Source organism: Lithobates pipiens, unplaced genomic scaffold (genome assembly GCF_037356315.1).
Source record: "Lithobates pipiens isolate NorthernLeopardFrog02 unplaced genomic scaffold, aLitPip1_a1.2 Scaffold_13, whole genome shotgun sequence".
Classification (NCBI taxonomy): Eukaryota; Metazoa; Chordata; class Amphibia; order Anura; family Ranidae; genus Lithobates; species Lithobates pipiens.
In genome coordinates, this window is record NW_027507718.1 from 125,301,378 (window position 1) to 125,317,690 (window position 16,313).

The following is a 16,313-nucleotide window of genomic DNA, read 5'->3' on the forward strand; positions in this document are numbered from 1 at the left end:
TTCAGAAAGTGCAACACGCCTGCAGGAAATAATAGAAAGTGCAGCTAACCCACACGAAAGCCAGCGGTGCACTGCTCTGGGTAAACCACAGCACATCAGTGTGAAAACAGCCTTAGGCCCCTTTTACACGATCGGTCCGACCCGATCAGACCTTCCATTGACCTCTATGGAGCAGCAAATGTAAAAAGACTTGTGTCCGTTTACACCTGCATACCTTCAAACCGATCCACTAAAAGAAAAAAAAAACTGAAGGGGATCTGTCCCCTTCCATCTAGGCGGATCGGAGGGCCCATAGAGTAGTAGAGTGGGCTGTGTCCGTGTCCGCTCTGCATATGCCGAGTGCACACAGACCTGTCACCTGCCCTCTCTGCTCATTGTGGCCCGCGACCTGTTACCAAGTCGCTTAAGTGGCCCTTGCTCTTCAAAAGGTTGGGCACCCCTGCCCTAGGCAATGTCCACATGTGATATTGAGCCTCAGTTATTTAACCGATTCCCGACCGCCTCACGCATATATACTGCGGCAGAAGGGCAACGTACAGACAGATTAATGTACCTGTACGTTGCCTTTTAAGAGGCGGTTTGCGGGCCGCCAGGAGCTCCGTGACCCCGATCATTTGACGGTGAGGAAGAATGGGGAGATGCTAATGTAAACAAGCATCTCCCTGTTCTGCCTAGTGAAACTGTCAATGATCAGCTCTCCGTGTAATCGGGAGCACTGATCAGTGTTGTGTCACGCACAGCTCCACCACTTAACCCTTACAGCACCAGCTACTGGTTAACCCCTTCACTGCCAGTGACATTTTTACAGTAATCAATGCAATTTTTTAGCATTGATCTCTGTATTAATGCCACTGGTATCAAAAATGTGTCAAAATTGTCCGATGTGTCTTCCATAATGTCACAGTCACGATAAAAATTGCTGAACGCCGCCATTACTAAAAAAATAATTATAAATAAAAATGCCATAAAACTATCCCCTATTTTGTAGATTCTATAACTTTTGCGCAAACCAATCAAACGCTTATTGCAATTTTTTTTTAACAGAAATATGTAGAAGAATATATATCAGCCTAAACTGAGGAAAAAAATTGTTTTTTTTTGTTTGTTTTGTTTTTTAATATTTTTTGGGGATATTTATTATAGCAAAAATTTTTAAAATGCGTATTTTTTTTCAAAATTTCGCTATTTTTTTTGTTTATAGCGTAAAAAATAAGAGCCGCAGAGGTGATCAAAAAGCTCTGTGGGGAAAAAAAAAGACGTCAATTTTGTTAAGGAGCCCCGACGCATGAATGCGCAATTTTCGGTTAAAGCAACGTAGTGCAGAATCGCAAAAAGTGCTCTGGTCAGGAAGAGGGTAAATTCTTTTGGGGCTGAAGTGGTTAAAGAACTGAAGCCCGGGGAATGAAAAGGGCAGGTCACAGACAATCAGTTAGTGTGCAGTCAGATGAAAGAAAGCAATTTCAGTACAGGAGAGTTTGTACAACTGTGCAAGACTAAAGGTAAGGCTGGAGTTCAGTTTTAAGCCCATGAAGTTTGTAAAAAAAAAAAAGAGCAATGTATGTATTCAACTAGTATTTTCTTATTTATAGGGTTTCTCTCTTGGAAGATGTAAATCGCATGTCTCCAAATTCTTTGGCAATAGTGTTTGCGCCCTGCCTGCTTCGCTGTCCAGATAATTATGACCCTTTGACGAGCATGAAAGAGGTGTCAAAAGCTACTGCGTAAGTAATAGACCTACAATATATGCATATAATTTTTCTTTCGTGAACCATGGGTGTATAACATTTGTGTTGCAATATACCTTGAATATTTTGCCATTCCTTGTAGATGTGTGGAAATGTTAATTAAAGAACAGCTAAGACAATACAAAATCAAAATGCAGGAAATTGGCCTTCTTGAAGCAGCAGAGACACGTGCCGTGTGCAGGCTCTCCCTTTTGAGGCAAAGCACAGTAAGTGACAAGTCCTTTCGTAATTCTTTTCTATATCATCTGTTTAGTTATGTAATTTGATCATAATTTCTAACTGCCTGTTTGCATGTCATAACTTTCATGTCATAACTTCTTGTGTGTAAATTATAGCTAGTCTTTTATAGAAGTAAACTGAGCATACTTGTAATGTAGATAGAAACAAGCTATTGAATGCTGATCAATCACTGTATAGTCCCTTGAAGTGTATTGTTAGGAATTAATTAAATTGGAAACTGTCATTTTTTTTTTTTTTATTATTGCATAGAAAAGTTTGTTGTAAATATATTTGAGGGCTGTGGCAGAGTGATGACTGAGCCCTAGAGAGACAAGTTTGACATGGTCATGAAGTTATCTTTACATATACACACTTTAATTTTGCCCTAAATGGACAGAGTGATTGTATCTCTTTAATAGGAATACTGGTAAATACAGTTCTTAAAAGTGTAAATGTATTGATTTAAGTGTTAACGCCTGAGTGTTGTTGTCTCCTCCTTTTTTTTCCCCCTGTGACAGGCATGGCCTGGTCATTTAGGATTTATTTCTCCTATTGATGGCTTCCTGGTAGGTATAGTTGCTTTTCACCACCTCTGCATGCCACCACTGGAATCACTAAAATAGAATGGCAGATAATTAGAACAGCGACTAATTATAATGGACAAATGTCTTTTGGAATAGTACAACAGATAATTATTTGTGAATTTAATTAAATCTTGCTGTTGTCGGGTTTAAAATAGGTTTTTGCTAATTGTTTAAAAATATTTTTGCTGACCTTCAGTCTAAATTAGTCCCCAGCCCAGAAAAGTAGATTTACCCACAATATTTTTTTTTTTTTTTTTAATATATATATATATTTACAATTCCAAAGTGTCATAAAGCATCTTGAAGCCCAATATAAGCAGCTAGAGTGATGATTCATTTTTATTTGTCCATTAAAATTGGCGCTCGGCAGAATTTCCCACTGCATGCACCTAGATCTACTATTTGCTTTTCAAAATTAATGGCTGTGGAGTACCTTAGGGCTGCACTGATCTAAACCTCCTTAAGGACGTAGGAAACAAAAATTGTTTTAAATGACCACATCAAGACTGATATTTTAGTTTGTATCAGATGTTGGTAAAGTGGTTGTAAACCCCATTCATGAAATTTGACCTAAGCTAGTGTTTACTTATCTCTCTCCAAAGCTCTAAGTGCCCTGTCTTTCTGCTGCTCTGTTAGCAAAGTCACTTCTGACAAGTTCTCTGACACATGAGATAACCGCAGCTAAAAAATTGTGTTGGGGAGGATGCTTAGAGGTAGATGAGCAGAGAGCTTGTCTGTTCATAATAAGGTTCTGCATGTTCTTTCGTTCCTCTGCTTATGTGGAGTGGCGGTGTGTGCCTTTCCTCCAATCTGCTCTCACACAGTGTATGCCCAGACTTCACACCCACCCCTATGTGCTGCTGAAACGGGAAGAAAGATTTTTAACACAATCTGCACTTTCCAAAGAGTGTAGAAAGGGAAATACAGCAGACATGCACGTAAACCTATGTACAAGGATTTGTTTCATCTCGTGTATCACCTGAGGCTGTTCACTTCACTGGGTACTGGATAGGGTCTGCAACCACTTTAACCCACCTAACTAATGTCTGCAGAGCTGCTGTAGCAGTTATGTTGGTGCCCTTTATAGCTTGGGTTTTTATTTTATGTTGGAAACAGACCTACAGGAGGGATAGGGACACCAAACGACACCCCTGACTTGTACAACGTGTGTGTGGTATATATGTATATATATGTGTGTGTATGTATGTGTGTGTATATATATGTATGTATGTGTGTGTGTGTGTGTATATATATGTATGTGTGTGTGTGTATATATATGTATGTGTGTGTGTGTATATATATATATATATATATATATATATATATATATATATATTATCGTACAAATAATGTCTGAGGGGGTTTAGGGAAAATGCAGAAATGTTTGTATTTTACTTTTTGACACTCTTGTTTTAGCAGTGCTAACACTTGGAATGCCCTTAGCACTGCAATCTCTAGGAGATGCAATATGTTGGTGTATTACTCCCATCTACCAAACTAATTCTGTAACTAAAATATAATTTTTGGGTGTACTGAGCCTTTACAGGTAAACTGACTTTTACCAGGTTCATGTTTGTTACCTGAACCCCAGTTTAGAATATAGTGTTATCCAAAGTCAGCAAGAAGTCCATTGAAGCTACCTGGTCACAAAAAGGGTGAATTCTAAGGACGTTAAAGTACATCTAAAGCCAAAACTTTTTGCCATCTGTGTCCCAGAGATTTCACTTCCTGTTCAGTGGATACAATAGGGAGTGATGGAAGATCTCACAAAAGGATGGTAAATTCCTTCTTGGTCATCACCAGACAATTTAACATTTTGGATATTCCCTCACTTTGGTCACCAGGACAAATAGAGGGATGAATCTCCCCAGCAGGGACATAGACTACAGTAAAAACCACACAGGGGTTCTAACCATTCACCACTCAAAATGCAAAGTTTTGGGTTTAACACTTGTATATTGTACTTGTGTTTAATTACATTTTTAAATGACAGAACAAGAGCCCATCTCCCAGTGGAAATGGTTTACCTGATCTGGTGGCAGTAAAAGAGGAGCAGTTGACAGACCCTGACTTAGCCCGAGAATCAGAGTTCCTGATAGAGAGGATACAATCTATCAAGGATGAGAAGTAAGTGAGACTTGCCATATACAAACAGGAAGATCCCCAAGTGTAGTGATTAATGATGTTCTCATCACATGTTTTCTCCCCAATTTTTCTTTTTTACAGAGAGGACATTACTTACCGGCTACCGGAGCTTGAACCACGTGGATCAGATGAAGAGAATATGGACTCTGAAACTTCAAATAGCACTGAGAGCTTATTGGATGATAGACCTGTTCATACAGTAAAGGAAGGTCAGTATTAAGGTAGTGTGTCCCTTATATTACTTCTATTACTGCACTGCATGCCAAATTTGTTGCAACCTTCTTATACTCCTTTGAGCTTTTAGAAGGTACATGTTTTGTGCAGGGAAACTCATTTTACAACCCCTATATATTTTTTTTTTTTCTGCCAAAATCAGGTATAAGGGTATTTGAAGTGTTAAGCCTCATACACACAGTATGATTGTTGGCCAACCGAGCGTCTGATTTTTGTCAAAGGGCATGTGCCAGGATCTTGTCTTGCATACTAACAGTGCACAATTGTCGTGCCACAAACACAAACGTAGTGAGGTACTGTGAGGAATTTCAACTCTTGAGGGCCACCCTTTGGGCCCCTTCAGCTAATTATGTGTTTGAGCATTGATTCCGAACATGTGTGTTTGTACCTTCGACCTACTGATCATACAAAAATCTGATGTCAAACCGCTGTCCGCTGAAAACATATTAGCCTGCCTCCAACATGCGTACTAACGGCAAGGTTTTAGAACAACAGTCTGTCAACAGACAATCCCCTGCCGACAATCGTACCCTGTGTACCAGGCTTTACTCTACTTTTGCTGGGTGAGGACAATTCTCTGGTCATTTATATTCATGGTGAGAATTTAGGGAAACTGAACTGGACCTATGCTGGTATTGGAACTCGCACAACACAAATCCCAGTCCCTTCCGAATTTCTAACTGCTTCCTAGTCTTCCTGCTTTAGTTATAAGACGATGGTCATTTTATAATAGAAAACTAATGGCAACAGGTGTAAACAAATCACATGAGAAGGAAATTTCCCTGGGGTAGTTTTGTATAACCGTGTACTACACCTTCATACAAAAAAGCCATGTTTGAACAGTTACCTTCTAAAAGAATGGTAAATCTTTAGTATCATCTTAAAAGAAGCTTATACTTAAAAAAAAAAAAAAAAAAAGTACAACAAATACTCAGAACTGAAAGTAATCTTATGCTTGCATAGACAGCTAGCTTAACCCATTAAATAAGGTTAGCAATGATTGTCTTGAAATGAGAATTGACAGTGACTCTGGTCAACATTTTCCACAATGCAAGTGCATGTCATTCTTTATGTGTCACAGACGTTGACTTTGAGTCTAGTCCAGGACAAACTTGAAGAACATTGTCCTGAGAAGCTGTCTGGAATGTTGGCAGATCATTCGTGAACTAAATTTTGTTAGTACTGCAATTATTTGAAAAAGCTATGTAATGCTCAGTTGTTACATTCTGTTTACTTGCTTGGCCAGATTTGAAGTCATTACATGTCCCTTTTAATTAATGCATGCAGTTGCAATCACTAGGCAAGCAAGAATATGTCTTACATAGTTGTCACCTTTTCTTCTACAGCAACATGTGTGACGGACTCTGCTGTTAAGCTGCAACCAGTTGAGAATCCCAAACTTCTATCCAAAGCACCTCTCTTCACTTTGTCTGTGCCTCCAACAACTGTCAAGCGTAGACCGTCCTCGTTTCTTGCTAAAATGAGGGGTCCGAGGCGTAGCCCTGTAATGCCGAATGCCAACATAAAACTGCCTCCTGGGTTAACAAAGGCAGTAGACTATTCTGAGGAATCCAGTAATATTCGGAGGAGGGAACAGCCTGGGAGGAGAACAGACAGTATCCAGTCTGTCTATATCCCTGAAGGAACAGAGCTGGGGGCTGCACAGGGAACTTTAGAATATGAACCCACTGCCAAACTTAAACGGCGCTTTTCAGATCCTCACCTCCAGATTCCCTGCTCAGAGGAGTCCAACCTCTAAAACATCTTCTGATCAACAATGCAAGATGTACTGTATGAACGTCATGTTTTATAATGAACAAGCGTGTTTCTTGAACCAGAGGTTTGAAATTATTCGAGCTTGTATGCCAGTAGAAATGGCAAAAGATTATGTGAGATATATAAAGTGTTTGCCTATCTGTATGAGGATTCTGTATTAAGATGAATGTATAAAGTGTGTGTAAGGAGTGAGTGTTACCCTCCCTACAGTATTGTAGGTTATTCAGATGCAATCCTTTCATTCCAGTTTTGTTATACAATAGGACCAAAGGTGAGATTATTTTGCCTTGTTACAGTAATATTTTTTAAACATATATTACATTAGCATTTTTTAAATGTTGCCATTTTTTTTACATATATATATATATATATAAAACTTGTAACGGGCCAAAATATTGTTTGAGAATGATGGAGGTTGGGGTCTTCTATTTTAAGTGTTTTGGTTTTAAAGAGTAGACAAAGCGTGCAAGATACACGGGTCTAAAAGGAGCATTAGTAGAAAACCTAAAATCTCTAGAAACCCACGATTTTGTGCATAGTGACACAAGATGATTTACTTGAAGCCGGAGAACCGCATTATGACTTATTAGTTATTAAAGCTGGCTTACCTTGCTCATGTAAGCACTACTCGCTCTTCGGGCCCATTCACAATTGTATATTTACGCAACAAACCTGCTCAAAGGTCGCTGTAGTACCATTCATTGAGATGGCCCTCCATCTTGCTGTACAGTAGAGTGCAATGCAAATACTGTGCATTGTGGTGCAGTGCTTTGCTAAAATGTATGAATGGGCTACCTTAATACACTGCAAGGAATTGCTAAAGTGTGAATGGGCCCCAAGAAATTAGGTTATGCTGTACATCCTGAAGTTTGTCTAAACCAGGACCTGTGTAGCTTTGCTACCCTGGGATTGCAAACATAATTCATTCCTAAGCAGAAAATCACTAACGATGGCAAACATCTGACGGAAGCTGCTTCTCTTGCTAATTTATGATTGTTTTCATTAGACCCTTCAATAATAGGGAGCAGTCTGTGCGTCGAAAATTACCTTGTTATCAAGACAAAAGTGCTGTAAACTTTGTGTCAGTGATCTCTTAATCTGGCCATAGATTGCTTGGATCAAATGGATTCCTTCATCCACACATTTGAGGTGAATGAAGAAATCCTCCCCATTGCGCTTCTGACAGTGAGACTCTTGTGTTAGATTACACTGATCAGCGCTAATTAAAAGAATATTTTCCAACGTTTCTGTTGGAGAGAAGCCATTCAATAGGTCGACTTCTCTCTAATTTGATCAAAGTTGCTTAACCAACTGAATTTCGATACATCGATAGCCAGCTTTACCCTTTGTGTACTGTTGCTGCACAATTGCACATTATAGGATTGTCCATTGAGATCTAGGAGACTGATATATAATCCTGACAGTCATGAAGAGATCATGTGAGAGAGTTTGCAGAGATAGAGCTTCAAATGCGGCCAGAGGGTTTTAATTGTAACGTTGCACGTGGGCTGTACCATCATAAACCACACAAAATAAAATAGCCAAGAGTTCTGGGTGGCAGCATTTCACAGTTAAAACAACTAAAGGTTTTAGGCAGGCATGGTTACAACCTCATGCTGGCAGTGGACAGTTTCATGTGCCTTGCCTTTTCTATTCCTGCGGCTACACAGAAATCACAACAGTTTTTCAGGACCTGTTATACCCATGGGCTCTGCATTGCCATATTGCACACAGATATGGAAAGATACAGCCATTCCAAAATTGCGCTTATTCATACAGTAAAATACATTTTTGCTTGAAGTGAGCCTAACATTTATTAAGCATGGCCTTGACAATATTACATAGATGTTTTTAAAAATATTCTTATGACAAAGAAATTGAGTTACCATTCCTTAAATATGATGAGCTTCCCCTTAAATGCCTAGATCTTTAGTAATCGGACATTTTATGTTACTGGTGCAAGCAATGCATTTACTTTAGTTTTCTCTCTCTGGAACAAGTGAGTAATAATACCAAGGGCAATGCCCCCTTATTACTGGACTGGAAATATGTTTTTTTTTTTTTTGTTTTTTTCAATTTATTATGGAACAAATGGTACGCAAGTTATTTAGCGGTTTTCTTATACTGTTACAGTACCGTTACAGTTTCCAGGTTTGTAATTTGCACAGCTTACATTTTATATTTGTTTTATGTAACCCCTAAGTGTCAAAGTGCCTTATTGCCGAGAGATTGTTTTCGCATAATGAACTTGGTGTGCAGCACTAACAGAGTGACCTTCCTTGTTCTTACACAATCCATGGACCAGATATGAAATCCTTTGTTTTTTCTAATGTATGCCTACCATGACATTAGAATGTCCCTGCAGTAGTCAGTTGTTATTATTAAAGCCTGCTTGTGTTCTTCCCATGTGAAGAAGCACTAGCAAAAATGTGAAAAAAAAAACTTGCTTTTGTCAAAATCATTAACTTTCCAGTCTAACTGGAAATTCTTTCTGCACAAGTATCCACCTGCTACAGGGTATTAACACTGAGAAGAAATCCTTCCAGGCAATACATTCAGCACTCTAAAGATCCTCCTTTATATCAGTGCTGTGTGTTACTCAATAGTGGGGTCAGTCAAGGTGGTGGACAATCATTTACAGCAGAAATCTGTTTCTCATCCATTAAGGGACACATGAATTCAGATGCAGACAGGTTATACTACCACCCACAAAAGGAGTATTGGACACTTGCCTGGTTTTTGTGAGTACTTGAGGTCTTGCACCTTGGGGCTAGTCACATTATGTAACATGTTTGCACGTAGGCAATGAGGGGGCAGTCCTGCTACTACGAGTGACCCCGGTCCATACTCCCTACTAGTTCTGGGTTTGATTACTTGGTATCTTCTGAGGGAATTTGTGCCAGCAATCTGGTCCTGGAACTTGGTGTCTGCATCATCGGATTCTTCCAGAGCTTTATTGGGCGAGGTGAATTCCCTTCTTTCAGGGACATCTAGGTCCATCTTTTGGCAACATGTAGACTCATTTTGAGACACCACAGTCTCCTGCCATCACATCAGAGTTACAATACCTTATTGATCCAGTGCAATTTTTCCTGTATTTGAAGGCTTGACCTGCTGTCTCCATTCTTGGATCTTTTAGCGCTCCTACAGCTGCCTTTTCACTATACCCAGTATTTGAGGTATTCCTCCATGTTAACTGTAAGCACCCTGAAGGGTTCTGGGCCCCACCTAAAAGTGTGCTGAAATTATTCGCCTTTGAGAAGGAGTTTATCAAAGGGTGGCCTCTATTCCTACTGCTGATCCACCACTGACCCGCATAATTGCTTATGTGTAAGGATTCTACTGACGGGCAGGTTTCCTGCAACCCACCTTATACTGACTGGTTCTGTTCTTTTTACTGTGTTGGCAATGACATTAATCTGTCAAATTGGGTTGGATCCCTCAAAAGTGATCTCTCCACTGCTGGAGTAGACCCCTGTTTCATGGAGCATGTAAACAAATGTCTGGAGTCATATGCTTCAGTTGTGATGGCTTGTTTATACATTTAAGCTTATGTCCTGCATGGGTCTGATGTGTATGCTGCTGGGATGTTGACCCAGTGGTCTTCACACGGAGAGGTGAGGTTTGTGTGCCTCGTATGCTATGTGGCAAGTAGTAATTAGCACTAGATGTCCTAGAGCCACCCTGAATTTTCAAGGACATGCACCTAATTAGGGAAACTCGTCTGTCAAGATTCCTGTCCCCTGTTCAATGGCTGTTAATACTCCATTAAACCTTGGAGGATATTGTGCTTGTTGGTTTCAAGCATTGTGCTCAGGGTTCTACAGAATTCTTCTGCAAGGCCAAGTAACACATTTGGATGTTCTGGTGGTTCCTAACTCACTAACTTGCATTCCTGCCTATCCTTGTGTTAGTACCCTACCCCCTTTTAAGTCATGTTGAATTTTATGGGATCAAATCCTTGTTTTCTAGCAGTTTCAGGAGTAACTTCACACCCTTTGACAGCTATTGTTTTGTGCTGACACCATAAATTCTCCCATATATCTTGTTTGCAAGGTTGATTGCAACCCCTATTTTTTGTGATTGAGATTCCGCCCCTTTAATTTGAAGGATTGGAGGTGTAAAACTGACCATAGATGGGTTCATATTTAGCTGGTTCAGCAGGGAACGTGCCTGTTCGACAGAAGTCAGAGCTACTTTTGTCGAACCAGCTTGTTGGAAAATGTTAATCAGCCGGCTGCAGCCGCTGATCAGTATATTCTGACAAAGGTGGGTTCCGCTATCAGATTACAGTGTTCCAGCAGGGAAGATTCTTCTATCCAACTCACTTGTGTGGATTGAGAAATGCATAGATGTTTTATTTAAAAAAAAGCAAATAATATATGGCCAACGTAATGCCTTGGGCCTTTCCATGTAGACTGACTGTGCTTTCTCGCTTGGAATGTTTTTTTGTACTAGGTCTCTGCTTGGGACCTGTTCCTTCTGGGTTTGTCCCCAACATTTTTAGTTGACCACATCAGGTTGTAGGTCTTGTCTTTTGGTTTATTAAGAGACACAAGACCCACCCCCTCTGTGTTTATTTTCATTATTTTGGCACTTCTTTACTAGAAACCTCAGCCACATGTTGGCTAACAATTTCTTGGTTTGCCAGTGTCCAATCTTCCTGTAGGTGGCAGTTTTAACTGACTGTATCTGAATTTCTATGTCTCTCAGTGGACCTCAAAAAATGGATTTTACTTTAAATGCTAAGATATCATTTTAATCCTGCACGCACAGCTCTTTAATGCATATACTTTTAAAATAAAAGCAGTGGAAAAGTGTTAACACGTAATGCATGGAAAAAGGTGCACATCAACATGAACGTGTCTGTCAACATGGAATTCAAAGCACAGTACAAAGCTTATTACATGCATTCCAGTGGAAAATGCATCTGCACAAAATGGATGGGAGTGAATGTGGCATCAGACTTGCCTATCTATCATGTGTTTGTGAAATTTGCAGGACTCCTGTTCGCTTGTTAAACAATGTAAATCTATTGGATATTTAATAGTCTTCTAATATAAAGATATGCAAATTCTTGTGAAATTGGCCTAGCTTGGGTAAGAGCATAAATTAAAGCTTTTTTCACATCTGTATTTGCTCATAAAATCATATTTACCTTCCCTTATTTAAAACAAGCATATATATATTTTTTTTTTTTACAGATTTGAATGTAAGGCGTTAGCAGTAAAAGCTTTTTTCTTATTCTTCTTGTATTTTCTTATGCATGTCCAGGCTTTTAAGTGTGCATTCTATTGAAAACGTCATCTATTCTTTGTTGGTACAAGGATCTGTGTGGAGTGCTAAATGTGCTACTACCTCCATGTTTACAGAATGTTATTTTGTATAGACTTAGAGCAGTATTAAACCCTAACCAAGAATGTAAAATATTGCAGGTTACCGATTTTATTAGAAGCAGTGGCTGTTTCTTTTTTTAGGCTTTTTCCCCTCTGTTATTACCTGGGGATATGGCCAGTAACACCACTTTGGATGAATGAGCACGGAGCAGATTTGGGCAGCAGCATTGTCAGTCTAGGGGGAGGGGAGTGTTCAAAGTACTAGATTTAAATACAGTAACAAATTGAAGCCAAACTCCGGCTAATATAGCTCCAGCTTTACAATCAGTTACAGCAACATTTTTTTTCCTTTTTGGTGTAAAGGTTTTACATAAAAGCTGGTCATTTTAAGCACTCCTGCCAGCGTTAAATGGTCTGTCTCATCCCTGTAACTGCAAGAGGATTTCTACTGAACAGCAGACTTACTATCTAGATCACCAGATGTAAATAGAGGAAATCAAGCCTTAAAAAGAAAATGAATGCAGCTATCACATTGAATAATTGTTTGGTAAGCTGCAATATAATAAATATTTGCTTTTGGGTTTACAGCAGAGTTTCACCCTGAAGTGGTACTTCTGCTCATCGGATTCCCCCCTCCGGTGCCACAATTGGCACCTTTTAGGGGGGAGGGGGTGGAGATACCTGTATAATCCAGATATCTGCACCCACTTCCGGGAATAGCTAGCTGCAGATGACCACCAAGCACCCATCCCCCCCCCCCCCCAGTTGTGATCCGGGAAATGCACAGTTCCCAGAACACAACGGGGACCAGTAAAGACATGCAGCACAGCTCGCACATGCGCAGTAGGGAACCAGGTAGTGAAGCCGCAATGCTTCACTTCCTGATTCCCTGACCGAGGGGCAGCCGAGAGATGAGCGATTGCTCAAAATCTGCTGCCGACATTGTGGGAACCCTGGACAGGTAAGTGTCCATTTATTGAAAGTCAGCAGCTGCAGTATTTGTAGCTGCTGACTTTTGCTTTTTTTTTTTTTTTCAGGTTGAGCTCCGCGTTAACACTGCTTTAAGAGGGCTAAGTATAAAAAGTTTGAATAAATCTGACAAACTTCTGCACAGCTCCAATAAAGCTTGCAGCAGTCTGTGTATTATAATTATCACCTAAGATTGGAAGTGCTGTCTAGTGGCTATATTGCAGTATTATTTTTTATATATCAAGAAAAAATGCATTATCGCCGTTGAATGGTGCTTATGTTCATAGGAGATAATTATATTAAAATGCAGCAAATTTTATTGGAGCTGTGCAGAAGTGTGTCACATCAGATAACTTTTTATACATGTACCATTATGTGTTTCTACACCTATCGGCAATAACCTGTCACAGCATGGCCTCCACTAGACCTGTAAAAGTATGCTGTGGTATCTGGCACCAAGATATCAGGAACAGATCCTTTAAAGTGGTTGTAAATGCATGCATTTTCATACCTTGATGCATTCCCTGCATTAGGGTAAAAAATGTCCCTGTATTTGTATGCCCACCCCCCCACCCATTAAGTACTTGCCTCACTCAATCCATCGCTGTGTATGTCCATAGATTCTCTCTCCTCTCTCCCTGCATTCACAGGACAGAGGGGCAGCAGGGTGAGCCATTGACTCATGCTGCTGTCAAGCAAATACGGAGAGCGGGTGGTGGGGTTGAGCCGCACATTTTGTGTCTATGGACAAATATGCTAGGGAGCCAGCCTGCATGTGCACCTCAATTAGAAGCAGCTTCTTATGGTGACGCATTCATAGTAGTAGAAGCCAAGAGCACCAGCGGGGGACCCCAGAAGAGTAGGTTTGGGGTCGCTCTGTGCAATACTGGCAGGTAAGTATGACATGTTTCTTTTTTTTTTTTTAAATAGCCTTTAAAACCTCTTAAAGTCCTGTAAGTTGTGAAGTGAGGCCTCCATAGAGTGGACTTGTTTTTCCAGCACACCCCACAGATGCTCAGTGTGATTGAGATATGGAGAATTTTAAGTGCAAATCATTACCTTAAATTTGTATTCCTCAAACCATTCTTGAATTAATCAGACCAGGCCACCTTCTTCCATTCCTCGTGGTCCATTTCCATTGTTGGTGCTTTTAGCTGTGGACATGGGTCAGCATAGTCATGCTTACTAGTCTGGGGCTACACTGCCCATTATGCAACAAACTGCAAGGAACTGTGTGTTCTGACTCCTTTATATCAGAACCAAAATTATCCTTTCAGCAATTTGAGCTACAGTAACTCTTCTATTGGGCCGCCCTCCACTTCTTGCATGCATCAGTGAGCCTTGGCTGTCCCATGGCTATTTCATTGGGTTTATTTTCTTGGACCACCTTTTGGTAGGTCCTGACCACCACAAACTGTAAACAACCCACAAAAGCTACAGTGTTGAAGATGCTCTGACCCAGTCGTCTAGTCATTACAATTTGGCCCTTGTCAAAGGTGCTCAAATCTTTATGCTTGCCTATTTTGTCTGCTTTCAACACAGTAACTTTATAGGGGCAACATGTTCAGAGGTGCCATTGTCACAAGATGATATTCATTTTAGCTGTCGCAATGTTATGGCTAATCGGTGTATATCTCCTTTTATACGTGCCTTTTAATCATAGGTCCACTTGAAAAAGAATGCTGTCCCCCTATATCCCAGGCTAGATCAGATAATTCCTGGATACAAAATATTACTGCAAAGGGTTATATTGTAGTTGGGTTAGGGAAGCCAAAAAGCACATCTTATCTTTTATTTACTGCTGTAACCAATTCATAGAACCAAGATTCATAATACAGTAACTCACATTGCTAAGACTGTTCATTAGGTGGGTCTCTGATTTTATTTTTTTAAATATTATAAAGCAGTGTCCTCCCTAACTGCAATATCAGTTTTAGATGGACTGGTACTTAAAGTTTAGAACTTTCTTTCTAGAATTAGTTACATTACAGCTGCTACTTGTGTTACATGCCAGGTATTTTGCGGTTTGACCTTTCAGAGGACATTTGAGAGATGTTTCATAGTCTTGGAACTGATTGGTTCTTGTACAACAGAGTAATATTTATTGATATGCAAAGGACACGGTGACTAGTACATAAAAACAAAAATAGTGCATCACAGCACCATAGAGTTTTAATAAGAATATTGCATTTTGTGACCTGACAAAGCATTTGTTTTTTTTTAACAACCTTGCTTAAATGGCATATCGCATTTTTAATTCCAGAATGTGTGATCAATGTATTAGCCTTACTTTCGTCATATTGATTTAATATTTGACATGTTTGCTAATGCCCACTCAATATAAATAAAGTCAAAGCACACAATGCAGATGTAAAAACTTGATTCAGACCTGGTCCACATTAAAGGTCATAGAGCCAGCCACTTTAAAGTATTTGTTTTACAGATGTCTTAATGTATATAGATGTATAGACTTGCTGGATATGAATTTCCATGTCTTGTATGTGTAAAATACATACAAACTTCTTTGTTAATAAACATATAACTGGACATTTTCTGCTGTGTTTTCTAATGATGTAGTCACCTTAACAGCATGCCTGTATGTTTTTCTTGTTACAGTAGAAGTTAAAGCCAAACTGGAATGTTTGTTTTACTACTTTTTTACTATGCAAGGACGGCCATTTTCTAGTAGCCTCAGCATGGCTTTTTTGTCTCCCCAGTGCTGGTTCCTGTGCCTCAGAACAACACGGTTTTTGTTCTTGGACACTTGTGAGCTGACACAGCGATCAGCGACAGCACAAATCTCCGTTATCCCTGGATCGACATATCTGGGTGAGCCAGTTAGTCAGGCACTCTCTTCTCTGGTGACTGAGGTCTCCGGCACTTCGGTCCGGGAAATCGCTCCTGCCTCTTAATTGGACGGTGATCACAACGGACACCAGCCTGACCGGCTGGGTTGGAGTGCTGGGAGAACAGTCGACCAAGGGCCTCTGGTCGAGGGAGGAATCCCAGTTTACCGATCAATGTGCTGGAGCTTCGAGCGATCAGGCTATAGTCAATGAGGCTACGAGGGTGTCCGATCAGGATCCAGTGGCATATGTCAACCATCAAGGAGGAACAAGGAGCTCGGCTGCAACATGAGAGGTCGCTCACATCCTTTGGTGGGCAGAGCGACACGTACTGGCCCTGTCAGCCATATACATCCTGGGAGTAGAAAACTCGCAGGCCGACTATCTAAGTCGCCAGATGCTGGACCCAGGAGAATGATCATTGCATCCAGAGGTGTTCAGGCTTCTTTGCCTGTGGTG

The 16,313-nt window shown here is 40.2% G+C and overlaps 1 protein-coding gene across 8 annotated transcripts in view; it reads left to right on the plus strand.

The window, feature by feature from the left end:
- Window positions 1-15,555, plus strand: part of MYO9B (myosin IXB) — a 241,293-nt gene extending 225,738 nt beyond the window's left edge. For 5 of the 8 annotated variants that reach the window (XM_077475522.1, XM_077475527.1, XM_077475526.1 and 2 more), the window contains 6 exons: window positions 1,590-1,721; window positions 1,828-1,951; window positions 2,483-2,530; window positions 4,542-4,675; window positions 4,775-4,902; window positions 6,274-15,555. In XM_077475522.1, the coding sequence (XP_077331648.1) occupies window positions 1,590-1,721; window positions 1,828-1,951; window positions 2,483-2,530; window positions 4,542-4,675; window positions 4,775-4,902; window positions 6,274-6,686 (979 nt within the window). In that variant the 3' untranslated portion in view covers window positions 6,687-15,555. Of the gene's footprint in view, window positions 1-1,589; window positions 1,722-1,827; window positions 1,952-2,482; window positions 2,531-4,541; window positions 4,676-4,774; window positions 4,915-6,273 lie in introns of all 8 variants that reach the window. The other 3 variants (XM_077475525.1, XM_077475530.1, XM_077475529.1) reach the window with 2 other exon arrangements.
- Window positions 15,556-16,313: the final 758 nt, after the last annotated feature.